This window comes from Motacilla alba, chromosome 3 (assembly GCF_015832195.1).
Source record: "Motacilla alba alba isolate MOTALB_02 chromosome 3, Motacilla_alba_V1.0_pri, whole genome shotgun sequence".
NCBI classification, from domain to species: domain Eukaryota; kingdom Metazoa; phylum Chordata; class Aves; order Passeriformes; family Motacillidae; genus Motacilla; species Motacilla alba.
Window position 1 is genome coordinate 21,228,371 of NC_052018.1, and position 18,525 is coordinate 21,246,895.

The following is an 18,525-nucleotide window of genomic DNA, read 5'->3' on the forward strand; positions in this document are numbered from 1 at the left end:
GAATTAAGCTGCACATATGAAGAGAGTTGGTCTTGGGCTGAACAATATTGTTAGGTATCTATTTTCAGCATACAGACAGTTACAAATGATTGTAAAAAGAGAGCCAAGATTTCAGAAGAATGAGAACAGAATATGAATTGTAGTTATGAATGGCTCCTTGTTTTTGAAACTGGCAATAGCTTGCTAGTTTCTGACATCCCATCTGTAACAGAACAATTTATTTATTTCTAAAGGTCACATTTCTCTCAGTAAATGAAGGACAATGCATTGTTTAAGGTAAGGATTAATTATTTTATGTCACAATTCAGACAAGCTGTGTAATGAAGAGTAACAAGAAAATTCCCTTTGCAAAAACCATTTATGGTGTCACATGTTGCTCCTAATTACGTATTTTTTCTTCTAGCCAAGTATATTTGAGTGTTGGGAAAAACATAAAAATAGAAAGAAAATAAATAGATTAATAAATAGCTTATTTTTTGTTTTAGAAGCCACAAAGAAAACACAGTATACATAGATGTAATTATATCTTATTTTATTTTGAAGAAAAATGGTAAAAACTTTGCTAGATGTTTAGAACATGTTAAATGATGTTACTGTTTTGAATTTCTTGGTGGGTGACTTCATTCCTTTGATAATATTTGGTATTTTCTTTCTGGATAATAAGATGTAGTTGTTTTGTTGGTTTTTTTCCTGTTTACTCAGCTGCTCTTTAAGGTGACTTGACTTTACTTGCTAGGTCTGTGTAGGGACAAGGCCCAGACATGTTAATCAGAAAGAGTAGTTGATGATGAGATAAAGGCCTTTCAGGGGATTGCAGCAAAACTTGATCATTGGTTGGTGGTAAATACTGTTGGTTGATTGGCAGCTAGTAATTGATTGGTAACTAGTGTTGATTGCTTTAAAAAAACCCAAAATTGTAAAGGAATTTATGCTGATTTTTGGGTAATCTTTCAATGAACAGTTGAAACTAAGTTCTGAAATTTTAATTTCAGTGTGACAACATGTAAGAAGAGGGTGACTTATTTTTTTTCTATACTTCTTTTGCCTTTTTATGACTTGTATCTATTATTAACTGGCTGGGATAAATTGCTGGCAAAGAACTGAGAAATTTTTCATTTTTGAAATTTTTCTACTTCTGTTTCACTGAACTCAATAAATATTCCCTAACCATGCCTAAAGCCTCTGTAATGAATCTACTCTAGACTTTACAGAAAGATTCACTTTTTTATGAATTGTTATAATTTTCTTACCTTGTGCATGAGCTTGTCTTAGATAAAAGCTTGTCTGTATTATAATAACTTAAAGTGTATGAATTTTTAGGTGCTGCTTGCTTTTCCTGCATGGAGGAACTGAAACTATATGCCTAGTAATCTGAGGAGGAACTGAAACTATGCCTACTAATCTGAGGAAAACATACTTGTTAAACAGTTTTGGGAGAAGACTATTCCAACCCCCTGTATAGATTTTCCTTTTTCTTCTTTATTGAAATAATCTTTCTAGCCTTACCATGCTTTCATTAAAATGAATACAGAAGATGATTTAGTAGGTCAAAGAAGGGTCGTTGCAAGAACATGTCTTAAATAGTCTGCTGTTGAGCTCAGTAACTTTGCTTAGGTGAAAGCATGCTAGTTTCTGGATAACCTTCTGGATACCCTTATACTGGTAGAAGTTTCTCTAGGGGCTGGAAGGGAAGATGCCTGTGCTCCTCTGCCATGGGGATGCCGACAGATGGGTGACTTCCCAGTCTCTGTATTTCCCCATGCTGTTTGTTGGCCAGGGGGTACAGAGGGAAATGCAGGTGCTACCCTGGGAGCAGTGAATTGGTTAAGTGTAATTTGTCCAGAGGATCTTATCAGTCTCCTGTGTTGCAAAGGGAAGTAGAAGTAAAATTACCTTTGGCCGGGATTGCTGTTTTCCCATGCATATCAGATGGTGACCCATTCGTATTTACATGAGAAGAACACTTGCTAACTGTCTTGGGTCTGGCTGAGATGGAGTTCATTTTTCCCACAGCAGCTCTCTCAGATCTGGCTGGCATTGGTTCTGCTGGACATGGGGGAAGCTTCTGGCAGCTTTTCACCACAGTAGCCAGCACTGTAGCCCACAGACCACCAAAACTTGGCCATGGAAAACAAATACACAAAACCAATTCTTTACAAGACCCTTTATATTGGAAGAAATTCCTTCCTGACTTCCGTCTGGACTGGCTGAAGGTCTGAATGGTGATGTTTGCTTATGGTGGTTTTCTTTGACCAGTGTTGGGGCCAAGGCAGAGCTTCCTTACCTCTCTAAGGCTAATGAAGGGAGGCAATGAGAAGGGCTCTGAGGCTGTTGGACTGAAAGGTCCCAAGGAAACACCATTGAACACCATTGTTGCCCAGTATCCACTGGTGATAGAATTTCTGGTAGCAGGTGTGTTAAAAGGATACTGTAAAATAGGATTTCTCAGAGTTCAGTGATGTAAGAATTACTGTTTTCATGAGTTTGCTTGAATTGCTTGAATTCCACGGGCTTTTTTTTTTTTTTTAGATAAAACTTGACATTACCATGTTAGGGAAAAGAAGATCAAGATGTGTTAAAATAATAATTAAAAGAAATACTAAGAAAGAATGCTATATAACTCCCTCCTCATTAGTTGTTGAGAAAATGGATTTGTCATTTTTTGCATATATTATGCTTAGTTTACAAATCAGTCTATCTGTTTAGTGCTCTTCAGGCTGGATGAAGGGGTAACATAGAAATGAGGAGGTAAGAAGCCAGCTGAAATCCAAAGTATTTCTAGTATTGTCCTGGATTTACAGGATATACCTATTTTGTTCTAGTTCATACTTTTTTTAGTAAAAGATACAGTAAATTGCAGTAAAATTTAATACCTAGTTTTTTTTCTTTGTTCAGAATTCATCAAGGGGAAAACAGAGCTAGTTAAATCTTAATTATTTTTAAACATGTGAACAGGTTGCACTTAGTGCTCAGAATGTTAGAGGAGCTGTAATTGTTGGGAACAAGGAACCTTTGGCAGTGTGTGTCCAAAAGGACACCCAGATTCCTGGAGCTGTGTGCATCTTCTGACCCCACCTGGGCTGTTGCTCCGGAGGTGGCCTGCGCGTATGAACGGCTACGTGTCAGCAACTGTTGGAAGTCAGAGGCTTTTAGGTGTTCTAAGTGGTGCTTTTGGGGATACCCAGTAAGTGCAGAAGTGTTGACATTGCTGCACAAAGGGTTCAGCCTGGACCAATGATCCAGGATTTAGGCATCCCTTTGCCAAAGTCATCCAAAGTTCAGTCTAGGAAGTATGTACAATTGCTGGCAAGGTGGAGGGGAAAACACGATCCAAAAATGAAGTAAAGTCCTTTGCTAACTTCTTAACCAGACTCTGTCATCCTGGTGGAAGGCTGCTGCTAAAATGATCCAAGACCTAAAAACTCAAGCTTTTGCTCTGATTGGCTTTTAGTTTTTCTTTAGTATGATAGTCAGTCTATGCACCCGAGCTGTATGTTTTCTTTCTATAGAGGTGGGATCTCATGCTCCCTGTTTCAGATCTCCAGGTTGTATCTGGCTGCCTTCCTCTTCATACAGTTCCCAATTACTTTTAAAGAGCTTTTGGTCCAAGATATTGCAAGATGATTCAGCAGTTTTCTAATTGCTAATTAGAATTAAACAGACTGTATTAGAGAAATACATATGCCTCAAAGCATTAAATGGCAATTGGTTCAAAGTAAGAGTAATTTTTTGGAAAACTAGATATTAATAGTTAATAACTGATAGAAAATAGAAATATAGAACTAAATAACAAGCCAGACTGCTCTCACTTTTTAAGTTTCCTGAAAAAAGATTATTTCTTCATAAAATTGTCAACTACATGGTCGAAACTGCATTTTCTAGAAAAGTTTTCTGGTTTTCCTTCATATATCATTTATACCTTATGGTTAGCCAACATGCTTGCAGTGCCAGAGCTGGATATTTCTTTTTCTCAATGACTGTGTAGGTGTCTGCTGTTTGATTTCTGTTTTGTTGGAGCTCTGTGGTTTTCCTGTTCCCTGTGTGGATTGTCCATTTGGCAGCATGCTGTAGGTGAGTTCAGCAGATCGTGTGCGCAGTAGCTGAGGCTGAGCTCGGCTGCACAGCCACCATCAGCAGACCCGTTGTTCCTCAGCTCAGCTGTCTGGTGGCATTTATACCAATTCAGATGGGTGACTTTGGGGGTACTAAGGGTTAAGTGTATTGGTATTCCTTGAATACTGTTGGAAAGCTACTAGCCTTTAATATGGATAGGTGATTTTTAGTATAGAGAGAGAGATCTCTCATGTATTTATGCAGAATTCCAAAAAGCATCTGTAGAGGCTTTCCTTACAGCACCAGCAAAATTTCTTGGTATTTCTTGGAAATTTGTATGTCAGAATGTGCTAATATGGTGCTGAAGTGGAAAAGACATCCTCAGGATGTCTTGAAAAGACATCCTCAGGATCAGGCTTGATCTGTGTTTCTAGTGGGGGCAGGCAATACCAGTGTGCTGAGTATTTAAAGTAAATGGCCACAAAACACTGATTTTACGTAGCTGCCTTTCTGGTTATTGAGTAGCCAGCACTGAAAAGCAAATTGAGGAGTACAAAGGAGTACAAGTCTGCTGGTGTTGCTCCTGCTTTTCTCTGGACAACATGGTTCATGTCTTAATGCTGTTATTTTAGACTTTTGATTTTTTGCAAATCAGTTCTTTTAAATTTTAGCTAATTAAGACTTAAATTTTTAGCACTGTGAGTACTTTGTAAACTTCAGAGATTCTGCTATTTGTAAGTCTCTCCTAAAATTCACAGACCTGGGCTTTATTTCAGGGAATGCAATTTTTTGATATTAGGCATACTGTTGTTAGCAGGCTCTCTGAAACGTGAGCAGGCAGATTCATTACTCTTCTGACTCTGGTTCTGAATTTGTTTTTTTATCCAGAAGAACAATATCTGTTGTGCATGCTCAACAACATAATTAGTATGTAGTGTGTGTATTTGCAAAATACTAAAGAGCCATTTGTACTTATTTCTTTGTTATTTATTTGCTGGGAAAGCCTGTTAATTCATGTGGTTTTGCTTTTGTTTCCATTACTGGAAACACTTTTGCATGAATGTATGCTCTCTAGTTTGGTTGAGGTTTTTTTTTGTAACTGTTTTCCACGGAGACTGGTAACGCTGACATTGTGGTCATGGTTTGGATGTGTGTGCGAGCTGTGTGTAATTAGCAGCATGCTTGTACCACAAGGACCTGGGTTCCCTGCAAAGCCAGCTCAGCACAGCTGTGAGTGCAGGGGGAATGGGTGCAAATGAGTGCAAAGGGAAAGTCCTTGGCTCTGACCCACCTCCCATGGGAAGGATTGCTCACTCGTGTGGTTTTGCATGCACAGTTTGCCCTAGATGTTTATTTTTCCCCAGAAAAACAGATGCTTTCCACCTGTGTGACTGTGTGAGGAGGTGATTTATGGATGCCAGTGGTGTGCTGGTGGATGTCCCCTGTGACTGGAAAGTGGCAGTGAAGTGGCAGTGAAGTGGCAGTGCTCGTACAGGTCAGCCCTTCTCCTGCAGGGTCCCTCCTGCCCTGCACATCGCTGCTCTCCCTGCGCAGGTGCTGGTGCAGGTGTCCTTTGAGGAAGGGCAGAACAGTGATGTGTCAGCTGAGTACCAGAGTGAAAGAATATTTAACTGCAGTTTTCTCTCCTGGAAATGCAGAATTAATGGTCACAAGTGGGAGGGAGATGAGTGAGTTGAAAACACCACGTTGCTTTCAAGCAATAGGAATGCAACCTAAGCAGTACTTTCAAACTGGGAGAAACAAGATGCTGTCCGGTGGTGACCCAAGTTTCTTGAAACTTGTCTGCAAGTTCCTGCTGAATATGAGGCAGCTGTTATTTTACAGAGTTGGCCGAATCTGGAAGCTTCTGCAGGTATGAGTGTTTCCGAGCATAAGCTTCACCATCCTGACAAACACCAACCCTTTGCTATGAAATCTTTTCTGAAATAAAAAGGGAACAGCTTGAGAGCCCATTTATCCCAGAGCACAGTCAGCAGGGTGTGTTTGGCCCCAAATGATTAGTTTTACAAAAATAATGGTAACTTGAAAAAATCAGTTGTTTCCTGGTATCTGCATGCTTTCAATACCTATTTCTATTTTACACTTCCATAAGGAGCTCAGCAGATTTTAATTGTCTAAAAATACAGGTCTGTAAAGGGAAGGGTACCTCATCAGAGAAATGTCTGGAATGTATCAAGAATAAATAATAAGCATTTAGATTGCTATGTCTGGCAGTTTGTTTGGACTTGTAACCTGTGTGAGTAAGTAAATTTTATATTACCTCAAAATATTCTGGGATAGTAACATTTTAATTTTTTTTTACTAATAAGTTTTGTGTATTTCAAAACACTCAAGTATTTGTAGAAAGTTGAAACATTTGGGGAATTCATTTGAAAGGAAGGTAGGTCTTTGCAGTCCTAAGTGTTTTGTTGACATCCAAAATAATGAATAAAAAAGATAAATATTTTAAAACTGCATGGTGGAATAAGAGCAGGCAACTCCTGCCAGTGGATTTTAGGTTCAATTGTATTAATATTTTTTTCACTAAATAATAATTAGATATATGCCATTTAAAGCATTGTACACTTATTTCCTTCATCGGTCATATGGCAGAAGCAACTAAAAAATATTTATTGAGTTCTTTAAATATAATAAATACATTTCTGCTTTTTGTTCCATAATAGCCTGTGAGCTTTAAAAAAGAAAAGAGTACAACTGATTGCAAAGATGACATTCTTAATTATATAGAAGGCTTCCACTTTAAAAATATTTTTCAAACCTTAAAATATAAAGTATTCATATTTCTTGGTGGCAGCATGCCTGTTTATGTCCAGGGCTTCCAAGTTTATTGTTCTCATGCCCCCGACTGCTGAACTGTTTGTGCTTGAGATTCTATTTCATTCTTCCTTTATCATAGTTTTTCTTGGAAGAAAGTTGACTTCTTCAGTTGACTTCTTCTGAGTTGTCATGAATTTACGAGATTGCAAGGGGGGACAGACATTTGGGGTGCTTTTATTTATTTCAGGTGAGTTCATATTGTATCCAAAATTCACTTGATAGTAAGTGCAGAGCTATTTTACTTCTATGTCACTAAAATAAACTGTTTAAGAAAACCATTAATGAAGCTTCACTGACTTAATCTGGGCTTAAAATTAATGTCATTCCTTTAACTCCTTAGTTAATGGATGGGAAGGCAAAGGGTGCCAAGAATGCTTTGCAATTGGCAGAGCAGCCAAATGTTTTTTAAATTTGCTTATGCCCCAGCAGGTCTCTGTAAACACAACCTAAGTGAGTTTATTTCTGAAGTAAACTTAAGAAATGTCATTTCACTGGATCACAAAGCATAGAAAAAGTCATAAATCTGTGTGCTGTGCACAGTTGTGTGAACATGTATTCTAGCACTTTTTTACTTAATTTAACTTGAAGACAATGTTTCTATTATATCAGATTTTTTTTCCATTTTGAAAACTCCAAAAGGAAATTTTTAGAAATGTGAGAATTTCCCTGAAGGATTAAAGAACTCTCAGAGTGGTATTGCCATAAGATGAACAAGTTCAATCAATTTTTGTATTCTCATTGCAATGGTTGGCGCATATAAAGCTAAGGATGTGAGCAGTGGTGAAAGGGAAAATTGAATTTTTAGTAACCAATTTAATTATTTGAAGTAATTCCAGACAGACTCTGTCATTCTAAGCATTGTGTGACTATTACTTAAAAAAAAAATAGTGCATTTTAAAATTATGTCAAAAAAAAGCTGTCCTCTGTGTGTTTTTTGCAAGGGAGGGTGCCTTTGAAAATTCCCCCCTCACACACATACACACCCACCAGACTCCCCCTCCTTCACCCCACTTTTTCCTTTTTTTTTTTTTTTTCTTTTTCTGCAAGACATTTGTCTCACGCACTATTTGGCTTGTTCCTTTTGATTTGCAGATAAAGGATAGGAGGGACTGGGGCTTTTTTCATGAGCATGAAATTTTGCAAGACCTATGGTGGTGTTTATTAGCCAGATTCAGCCTGGGTCTAACCGCTGTCTGTCTTCCTAATTGTAGCACTTAAAAAGAGCTTTTGTCTGTGTGTTGTTGTGACATAACACAAGGAACTGTGGAAAATAGGTATTTTCAAAACAGGAATTTGTCTTTTTTTTTGTGTGACATAATCTGTATTTATCTGCTGTTCTGATCAGTTCTTAAGTTGAAGGAAAAAGCCCCTATCCTCTTTTTATTTTATTTTTGTTGTTCAAATGCTTTTCCCATCAATTGAAATAGTATGCCCTTGATATTAAAAGCTTAAAGGAGAATATTTTTATTAAATATGAGATGGAAGGCATCTTTAAATTTAAAAGGCTAAATTTTATGCCTGCAGAATTAAGAAAATGTAGAAGTAATGCAAAGCTGAAACACAGTTTTAAAACTTTCTGAACTGAGGATATTTGTTTGTCTCCTGTATTCCCTTTCTGACAGACAATATATTCTTTCTTTTTTTGTCTCTTTTTGTAATCTTAACCCGCTGTCCCATCAGTGATGTGATTATGGAATCTTTCCAGGCTGTAGTGCCCATTTATCAGGTTCTGTGCCTTGTTTATCTATGATGCAAAGTAAGTGTTTTGAAATGAATGAAGAGGAGCAGTGTTAACAGCCACAACAGAAAAAAAAAAAATTAGATGGCCCCTCCAATTCTAATTTTTTTTACTAATGTTGAAAAGACATTTTCCCCTCTTTTGTTTCTTTTCTCCATTACACAGTCAAGCAACAAATATTACAGTTTAGTCAGATGGATGCTGAATCAGGAAGAATGCCATGTTTGTCTTTAATCACTTGGAAGAGCTCTGAAGAGTTTCTTGCATCTTTCAGGAAAAGAGGAATTGCTAATGGACAAAGCAAAAATAAGAAGCGTGACTTCAAACAGAAGAATTTTTGAAAGGAATTCATCAAAATTAAATTAAATATCCTGCTGCCTCAGCCATAACACATGACAATAAATGCAGGATAATCTGGGTTTTTTTGTTCTTTACTCTTTTCGCAATTAGTTCACTTTTTCTCCAGCAGAGAGTCTGTATGAAAGATCTTGTTATTTGTGGCTGTGGTAAAATATGCTGGCTCAGCCTGCCTGAAGAAACAGAAGCCTTGGCAGGAATGCTGATTACCATGACAATCTAAGCAGTCTAGAGCTTTGGAGTGTTGTGGGTTTTATCATAAAGATAAAAAATGTGTTCTGGATGGTAGGATAGCTGATAACATCATCATGATGCAGCAGATCCAATCATCTTTGCCAGACTTATTTTTCATTTTGTGTTACCTGAGGATGGAGGGCAGAAGCTTATCACCTCCAGGTAAATTTTTATAACATACTTGTGTATTTACACCTTTATCTTTTTTAGGATATTGTTTTATGCTGTAGGTACATGAAGGGATTTACATTTTCATGGGTTTTCCCCAGTAGCATGGGGGGAAACTGCTGTGTACCTCTTCCTGCTCCCTCTCCCCAGCCCCATGTACGGTGCCAAATCTGTGCTGCAGTATCTTCACAAGCAGAGAGGAAAAAACCCAAACCCATCCTTCCTATCAATATTATGGTGTCATTATTTCAGCCATCACTTCCTCAAAGGTTCCACACCCTCCCTGCACCAGAATGCATGTGTGTGTGGTAGTAGGGCTGATAGCATGTTGCATGCTTTAAATCCATCTCAGATTGGAGTAGGAAAACCAATCTGCTGGTCTCTGTTGGAGTGTGTGAACTAAGTGATTGTCGCTGTTATTTGGACACTGTTAGGAAACAATAGACTTCGGAGTTTCAGTTGGAAAGGAAAAATGACTTGAAGTTTTAAAGTTGCTAAGTCCCTGTGCAAATAAATTAACCTGTGAAGTTTTCTTGTGTCAGACATATTTTATGAAAATCCTGTTGCTAGGATTTTCTTCTCCTGAGAAGCTGAGAGGCTTCAGGAACAAAATGTAAACAATAACTATTTGTTATTGTGGAATGTACACAGGTGCTTCCTTGATTGGTCCACATTAGGTGTTTTTACTTAATAAGCAATCAAGGATGCATCTGGCTCAGACTCTCTGAGAGTCACAAGATTTTGTTATTAATTCTGTTTTATTTCTGTCTCATTTTTTGATGGATTCTTTTTTTCTGTTCTTTTAGTTTAGTTTTAATTTAATGTTTTTAATATAATATATATCAAATATAATAAATTAGCTTTATGAAACATGGAGTCACGATTTCTCGTCTCTTCCCTTCTCCTGAATGCCCTAAAAAACTACATTCTTGTTTAAAAATTGGCTGTTTAAGTGTTTTCCTAAAAATCTTTTGGCTCATTATGACAAAAGCAAGGGTATTTGCATTATTACTTATTTATTTCTTTCCAAGTAATTTCCTTGTTTGCACTGAAGGATTTATTGAAAACTGTATGAGGTTATCAACAAATCAATCAACTTTTGTTTTGTTCCAGCAACCTAAAAATCTACAGGTTCATTGTGTAACCTTCATTTGTAATGTGGACCATTTACTGGTCCTATGAAATCATTATAAAGAGCAAACAAACAAAGGTGTGTCTTTCTGCCCAGTTCTAGAACGTGAACCAAAAGCCGCGGGTCTGAATGATGAAGAGGAGGATGAGGGAGAACAGTTTGATTTTGATAGTGGAGATGAGATACCAGAAGCAGACAGGCAAGCCCTTGTGCTACCTATTCCTGGTCCTGGAAATTACATAGAGCACCAAGAGGCTGGTGCTGCAGGTAAGTCAGCCTGTTGGTCTGTACCTCCACTGGGCTAAATAGCCAAGACTGATCATAGGATGCCTTTTCTTGACAGTGCAGTAGAAGTACTTTAACAAGAGTTTTCCATGGTGTTGTGGCCCACCCCTGAGGGTAACTCAGGCTCTTCTTAATGGATCTCTTAGAGCAGATTAGAGTGAAACAGCACTGAAAGATTGGTGTTTGTAAATATGCACATGTTAGGTTTATTTTGGGCCAATTTGGTTGTAATAGAAAGCATATATTTAGCCTTCTTGGTTATTGTTATAGAAAGTAATATGGCAATATCAAAGCATAAAAAGACCACCTGCTTAAGGAAACATATGAGGGAAAAGGAAGGAAGAAAGAAAAAGGGTAAGAGTAGGAAGATACAAAATCACCGGCTGTGGATCTGTGATGACACTTGATTGAAGTGACAATTTGAAGGTCTTTATCTGTCAGAGGTGGGGGAAAAAGCCCATAAAATACAAAGTCTGGTGGGTTAATACACTTCAGGTTCAGGTGGGAGTGCCCAAGCACCTCCTCTGCAAGGGCAAAGATCTACTCTGTCTTTTGATCACATGCATCAGAAATGAGTCTGAGGGCACTTCAGGGGTGGTTGAGAGTTTATGAACTTCTCTAAGGCAGCTGCCTCTAATGTCCATGAGCCTTGTGTGAATGTGACCTTCCCTGGGAGGAGGGTGTGTGTGTAAGGGAGGCCAGTTTGGCCATGATTTGGGCGGCCTCTCCCCAAGGTCTGCCTCCTGCCAGCCTCAGAGCCTGGTTTGTAGCCTCTGGTGGTGGTGAGTTCACCCCCTCTGTCTTATGCAGACCAGAGGTTTGTCATTACACCCCCAAAACTCACTGCCTTCTCTTTGTGGGCTTGCAAACCTGGCCTCAGCAAAGCACCCAGGCACCCCTGAAAATGGTCAGTTTGTTTTGAGTCCAGTCTCTCACACATGGAAATACCATGCAAGTATTTTGAGTATTCCTGCCAGTTACAGTCATGGTAGATCTGGCAGGGCAAGTGACCATCCCATGTAGTTCCTGCGAGGTTTCCTGTTAAAGTGGGACATCCAAACCAGTGGATTGGACATAGTCTGAGTGTCATGCTACAGGAAAACTGTGTATCCTTGCTGGTCTTAAGGCACATTGATGGCTTGAGATAAGCTGTTTCACAGCTAAGCTTGCTGATTGCTGAGCTTGAGATATTGTGCATAAAACTAAGTAGAGTTTGAATGTATGAATTTTGTTCATAAGCAGAAGTTTTGCTAAGTATTGAAACATTTTTAATGATAGATGCAGATGTTCCCAGTGCTGAGGTGTAGTCTGGAAATTGCTGTATTCTGCTCAAATTGCTAACAGCTGATTTTGCTTACTTTAATCCAATTTCCTTTTGTAAACAGATTCACAGTGCTTATGGCAATTAAAAGTAGGTAACTCTTCAGGTACTGTATAGTTTAACAACCTAGAACTTAAACACCCTGAGCATCTGTTTCTTGTTCTTTCCCTGAGCATCTGCTGCTTGCTCACCCTTATTGTGAAGTTGTGCTTTCAGCTTAAAATCATTTGATCACTTGGGATACAGTTCTGCAATTCCTCTCAGAGGGCCCCGTGGTTGGTTCTGCTGTGTCTTGGCTTGTCTCAAGAAATACTGGGAACTTTCTATAACAAAAACCAATACATTTTCAAAGAGGAAAACTTGTGAAGTTATTTTCTTCCTCCCTTTCTTAACAGAGCATTTTTGAGGCTGCTCTTTGCGTCCCTCCATGACTTTTCTTGTCCTCATGACTACCCCTAAAATATTTCTTGTGTTAGTAAGGTTCAAATTCATATAGAATCCAGATTTTAGCCTTTATGATTTAAGACTGTTTTGACTCATGTGCCTATGTCAGTCAAGTTACTGTTTTTCCATAGGCATCTTTGTAACTCTTCTTGTTTTGCTCTTGTTGCATTCCTCATCTGTAAAACAGGGAGGTTGGCACGACTGTGTGGGAATTTTGAGTCATAGGTTGTAAGCAACTTGTATAGTAAAGATCAGGTCAGTGTTTAGCATACTTGCAAGGAGCTATTAGGACAGCTTGAACAGGTATGAAAACTATAACTTTGTATTTTTGTTTAATCTTTCAACTAAAGGAGCTGATAACTTAGAAAACACTGAGAAGCTGCAAACATCAGAACCTGCTGCAGAAGGCACTCCAGCCAAAGTAAATCCCTACTCAGTCATAAATATTTCCCCAATCCAAGATAAGGATCCATCCTCATCGCCAGAACCAAGTCCTCAAGATGAATGTGCAAGTCCCAGCCTGTCTGGTGGATATTCTGTTCCTGTGCCTTGTGGATATGCTGTGCCATCCAACTTGCCTTTGATACTGCCAGCATACAGCAGTCCTGTCATCATCCGCAGTGTTTCTGTAGATGAAGAAGGTACTGTATTATACACCTTACTTTATTTGAAGGGGAATCCTTGGCTAACCTCAGGTACCTTTCCTGTATAGCACCCACCATGGGTGAGAATGATTAATGCTAATCCCTTTTTAATGTAATGAAATAATTTCCAGATCCAGAATTCAGTGTTCAATCCAAATGGTTTCTTCTCAAACCTTTTATTGTTTTTCCTAGATCCTGGCAAAATTCCTCTCCCTTTTGTCTTTTATATATGCATTTCTGTTTGTTTATTTTCCAATTCTTGTGGATTTAGAGTTGCTGTGGGATTTTTCCCTTGATGATTTGATGAATTCTCTGTCTTCTAGTACAATTTTAAGACAGAAGAGGAAACTAGAAAGGGAAATAACTATGGATTATTACAGAAACAAGAGATCTATTTTGTAACCAGAGTTGAGAAAATTGACAGCTTAATGTCAAGACAGTAGGAAAAGAAAGCTCCCCATATCCTGCCTTTTCCTTTTTGTATTTTGAGTATACTTTTCTTTAGCTGGGCAGCAGTTCTACAATTCCAGCCTTTATTCCAGCCTTTGCTTTTTACCACTATTAGGGATACTGTCAAGTGAAAGCAAATGTTTGTGTGGTCCTTATTATCTGTAGTGGAATATATGTTTGAGAGATATAATTAAATGCATTAGGCATTGTGATTTCCTCTTATTAGTTCTTCTAACAAATGGCTGTGTCTTTGAATTACTTAGCTTTCAAAAAATGCATGGTGTGAAGAGACTTCCAACTTTATTTAAACATGTGTAAGAATAAAACTATTGCAAGGAAGGAGATTATTCTTTTGCAGTGCTCTAGTAAAATCAGTTTCTTATGGTGAAATGTGCAGTTTGAGCAAAACTGACATGGTATTGCAAGCACTTTCTTTTTCTTTTTTTTCTACTTGGCAGGTACACAGTCAGCAACTGAAGAATGTCATTATAATTCTGTAAACCTGGAGGACCCTCAGAACAGGTGATTGCCAGTTCATCATGTTTTAATGATTTGTAAAGCCTTAATTCCTAAGAAAGCTTGCATTTGATAAGCATTTTATTTTCCTTGTGTGATGCTTCCATGTTTGTTGGTTTGTTTTTTCACTTTCTTACTCCCATAATTCTGGTTGTGTACAAAAATCAGCACTGGTGTGTGTAACTGTGCATGACATTTTTGAAGACACTGGGTTGAATTTTTCTCGAGTGATAGCAATGTCAGGTGCAACAGATTGCTGGAGGTTTGGTCTAGCCTGCTACTTTCAGCAGGACCACTTCCAATACTCCATCAGATCAACCATGGCCTTGCTGGCTGAGCCTTCAGCCCTGCAAAGATGGAGGTGCTGCAGCTCTCCCAAGCAGTCTTCTCTGCTATACTACCTTCCCTTCCCCTCGTTTCCCTCCTACCTCCCCAAATGTCCAAACCAAATCTCTCGGTGGGCAGTCTGTTGACCATTCCCCCTTTGTCTGGCATTAAAAAAAAAAGGCCCCAAAATCCCCAAAACAAACCCAAACAAACAAAAAAAAAAAAAAAAACGAACCCTGATTCCATCACCTCCGTACTTCTCTTTTGGATGGTTGTAGCTACTGTTGGATCACCCCATAACATCCTTTTCACTAGACTAAATAATCTCCATTTTGTTTCCTTCCTTGTAAACCATGTGCTATAGTCCTTCGCTTCAGTTTCTCTTCATCTCTCTAGAGGTAGCTTCAGTTTCTCCACAGCTCTCTAGCAGGGGAGTGTTGGGAAGCCAAAAGTGGACATGCTGCTGTAGCAGCCTCACCAGCACCAGGTGGAGGAGGGGGACAGCTTTGCCTGATGGCTCCCAATGTAACCCAGAATGTCTTTGTCCTATTTACCATGAAAAAGAAGCTCTCACTTCACTGTTTCTGAGAGAATTTCCTGTGTTCTGGTAGATGAACTCAAAAGCAGAGTATGTTGAGTATTTTTTAAGATTGTAAAGAAAGTGTTTTCAATTTTCTGACTAAAATTGTCAGACTATTAACTAGAATAACTTATTTCATCACCCAGCTACACACTGAAGCAACATTTTTGACTAATCAGGAGCCTTAGAGTGGAAACTAGAGGGCAGAAATATATTTATTGTCTTGTCTTCATGGATGTTTAAAAACGCTGTGGTGTAACTTTTAGTTCTTTTATTTTGTGGTCTCTTTTTCAAGTGAAGATAACCAGACCAAGAAAGAGGATGATGCCCTGGCCAAATGGGTTGCAGATCCTGCAAATACAGCATGGATGGAAAGTAAGTACCAGTGGGCACTGAAGTACAACTGTGGAAGGTGGTCAGTTTTAAGTTGTGATCATCAGTATGTGTATGTCTGTGTGCACAAGCAGATTTTATGGGAATGTCCGTGTTCATTTTTATTGTGTGTTTTTAGATAGATTCCAGAACCAAGCTGTAGAACATTCAACAGTGTAATAAAACATTCTGTAATAAAACATTCAGCTGTAGAACATTCAACAGTGTAATAAAATTGCATTTTAGAATAAAGTTAACATTCATTTTTCCACCTTTTGGAGTCTGTGGAATCATGTGTTATGGAAGTCATTTGGCTCCATCAATGCATGTGCAGTGGAAATAAGCTCCAGTTCAGAGTCTGATCTGTGACTGTATTTGAAATTGCTCTTCTTGTGCAGTAGTGGCAAGTAAGTACCTGGAGGAGGAGGAGGGGAAGGAATTGCCGCTGTCTTGGTGTGTGCCGTTGATTCTTGGCTGGCAGCTGCATTTTAAATCAGAACAGAGACTGTGTGGTTTGAGGACAGGTTATCCCGCCTGTTCTCAGCTCTTCCCACTGGGCTGGAGTTCATCTTACATATTTTGTGAAGTAACTGCATAATTTATGTTGTCATTCTGCCTCTTAATGTACTATGGTAATCATTACATTATTTAGTTTTGGTTCTTTTTGAAAAGTCAATTTCAGCTTTTCTACAGCCATTCAGTAAGGCAATTAGCTGCCTTCAACAGGCACAGAAGATACCATACTTCTGTATGAAGGAGGGAGAAATACTGGTTTTTGAAGTGGATTTTTGTTTTCAGGCTACCAAAGGTCATCATAAGCAATGCAGATAAAACTGAAATTTCACAAATACCATATACTGCTTTGTGCACTATTGCAATTTTTGAATAATTAGATGTGCAAACAAAATGTTAGTTGAGAGTGAGTCATATCTCCCTTGTATTCGTATATGCCAATATAACCAAAATTCTTTAAAATATAATAGTATATTTCAGTTGGAGAGGACCTGCAGCATTTCAACTGCTTGACCATTTCAGGGCTGACCAAAAGCTAAAGGCATGTTAGGGGCTTTGTCCAAATACCTCTTAAACGCTTGATCCCATTCAAATTTTAAGAAATTTCTCATTTGTTTGTTTTTGGTTTTTTTCTGTCTTGATTTTAGACCCGGATGAGGTAATTTATGATGATGTGCCAAGAGAAGATTCAGACTCTGAACCAGGTTTGAGGTCTTTGTAATGTTGAAAGCAATGTAAAATGGAATTATGTGCATGTATACTAAACAGATTCGTTTGTTAAGTGCCTAAAATATATGTAAATGGATTTACCATTGTGTCAATTATTGGTAGGTCTTACAAAGTTCAGAATTCTACTAATACTTAAAAGACTATCTCAGCAGGTCTCCTATACTGCTCTTCTCAGAAGCTGAATTCCACTTTGTTTTATAGATACTGTTCCAAATGCTTGAGTATTCTGCATATTAGAGGATTACAATGTTGGGTATTGTATCTGTAGTGCCCTGAACAAGGCAAGGTAGTTAGGAAAATGGTCTTTTAAATAGTTAAATGATGTATGATGATGTTTCATTGTCATGGGTATAGAGAGAAGCTCTTTCCTTGAAAGTCCCCTTCAATATATAAATGCTTGATAGATGGAAGAGATGGTCCAGGGTGGCTGTTCACCATCCTGATTGTGACTCTACAGAAGTGTTTTATTTCAGCTTTGAAGTGGTCCACTCCTGTTGGTTGTGACCATGTTTGGAGGGGGCAGAATAGATCTCCAAGTAGTTGCTGGAGTCAAGAATTTACCTTCACTGGAAATGATGGAGTTAGGGCTCAAGAAGCATATTTCATTGAGTTCTTGCTCAGGTTTGTTTTGCAGTTTTTGGGTATAGTGAAGTCTGCTTAAAGATCAGTTGCTGCTGACCGATCTTGTGTTTGAGTGAATTGGCTTATTAGGAGCTCAGCATCTTACTCATCATGGTTCTCAGAGGGTGTAGGTGTTTGATACTGAAATTGTTAAGGACTCAAGAAGACACAAGCTTTCCTGTGTGAAACACACATTAATCTTTAGAGGTGTAACAGTTTCATTTCTTGTCCTTAGTAGTGTTCAGGCAAGGTGTTTTGCAAATTATTACTGAATTTTTTTCATTTATTATGGGAAAGTACTGTGTTACATTCATGACTTGAATGCTTGCATTACTGGAAGTTCCCTCAGTGCTCCTCTGAGCAGGGACATCTTTGTGCTGTTGCTAATCAGTCAGGACCCGGTGGCTGAGCTAGGTGGAATATGGGATATGGGGCAAAGCTCTGCTGAGCATATTGGTCAGAATCTTTAGCTTAACCCATAAGACATCAATTAAAATTTCGATTTTCATGTTGTCCCCTAAGACGTTGAAAGATTCTGAGGAAATAGGTAGTAAGGGAAGTTTCATCTTTGCACATTCATGATCTTTATGTTTATTATTTGTATATTTTGTCAGCTATTCCTAAAGAAGTTTCAGTCAGACAATCTACATTATCACATGGACAAGATAAATTCACGCAGTCGTGGGGTAAATCCTGCTGCAATGTTCACAGCACAGGAGTTAGACTTACTTGCATAAGTCTTGATTTATTTTGACTTAGTATGATGGTTCTTTTAAATTACTCATTGTGCTAGATTACCACTAAGATGTCTTCTTCAGTAACAATATTTTAAGGACACTCTTGACATGCGTGGGGATTTAAAAAAAAAAAAATCTGAATCTTCCCAATTACACTAATTAAATTCTTTATAATTAACACAGAGGATTCCAATGTTAATATTAAAATCCAGGGTTTTGATGAATGTGTAAAACATATCAGCTTTTCTTTTGAGAACGTATTTTTTTGTCTGTTTAAATGAAACGTCAATCTTAAAATAAAAGCACAGCTGCTGTTTCCTGAATTTAATAGGAGACAGTTGTAAATGCTGCATCATAACCTCTGACAATAGTGATTCCTGATAGAAGTGTTGTACCATGACAAGTGTCCACACTTTTCCACTTGTACTGACATATGATGCTGCGGGTGGAGTGCATTCCTGTTTCC

General features: G+C 38.3%; 1 protein-coding gene across 5 annotated transcripts in view; it reads left to right on the forward strand.

The window, feature by feature from the left end:
• The window catches only part of ARHGEF10 (Rho guanine nucleotide exchange factor 10), a 111,849-nt gene that overhangs the window by 18,545 nt on the left and 74,779 nt on the right, over positions 1 to 18,525 (forward strand). For all 5 annotated transcript variants that reach the window (XM_038130780.1, XM_038130781.1, XM_038130779.1 and 2 more), the window contains exons 3-7: positions 10,617 to 10,787; positions 12,921 to 13,211; positions 14,123 to 14,186; positions 15,383 to 15,462; positions 16,620 to 16,676. In XM_038130780.1, the coding sequence (XP_037986708.1) occupies positions 10,617 to 10,787; positions 12,921 to 13,211; positions 14,123 to 14,186; positions 15,383 to 15,462; positions 16,620 to 16,676 (663 nt within the window). The remainder of the gene's footprint in view (positions 1 to 10,616; positions 10,788 to 12,920; positions 13,212 to 14,122; positions 14,187 to 15,382; positions 15,463 to 16,619; positions 16,677 to 18,525) is intronic.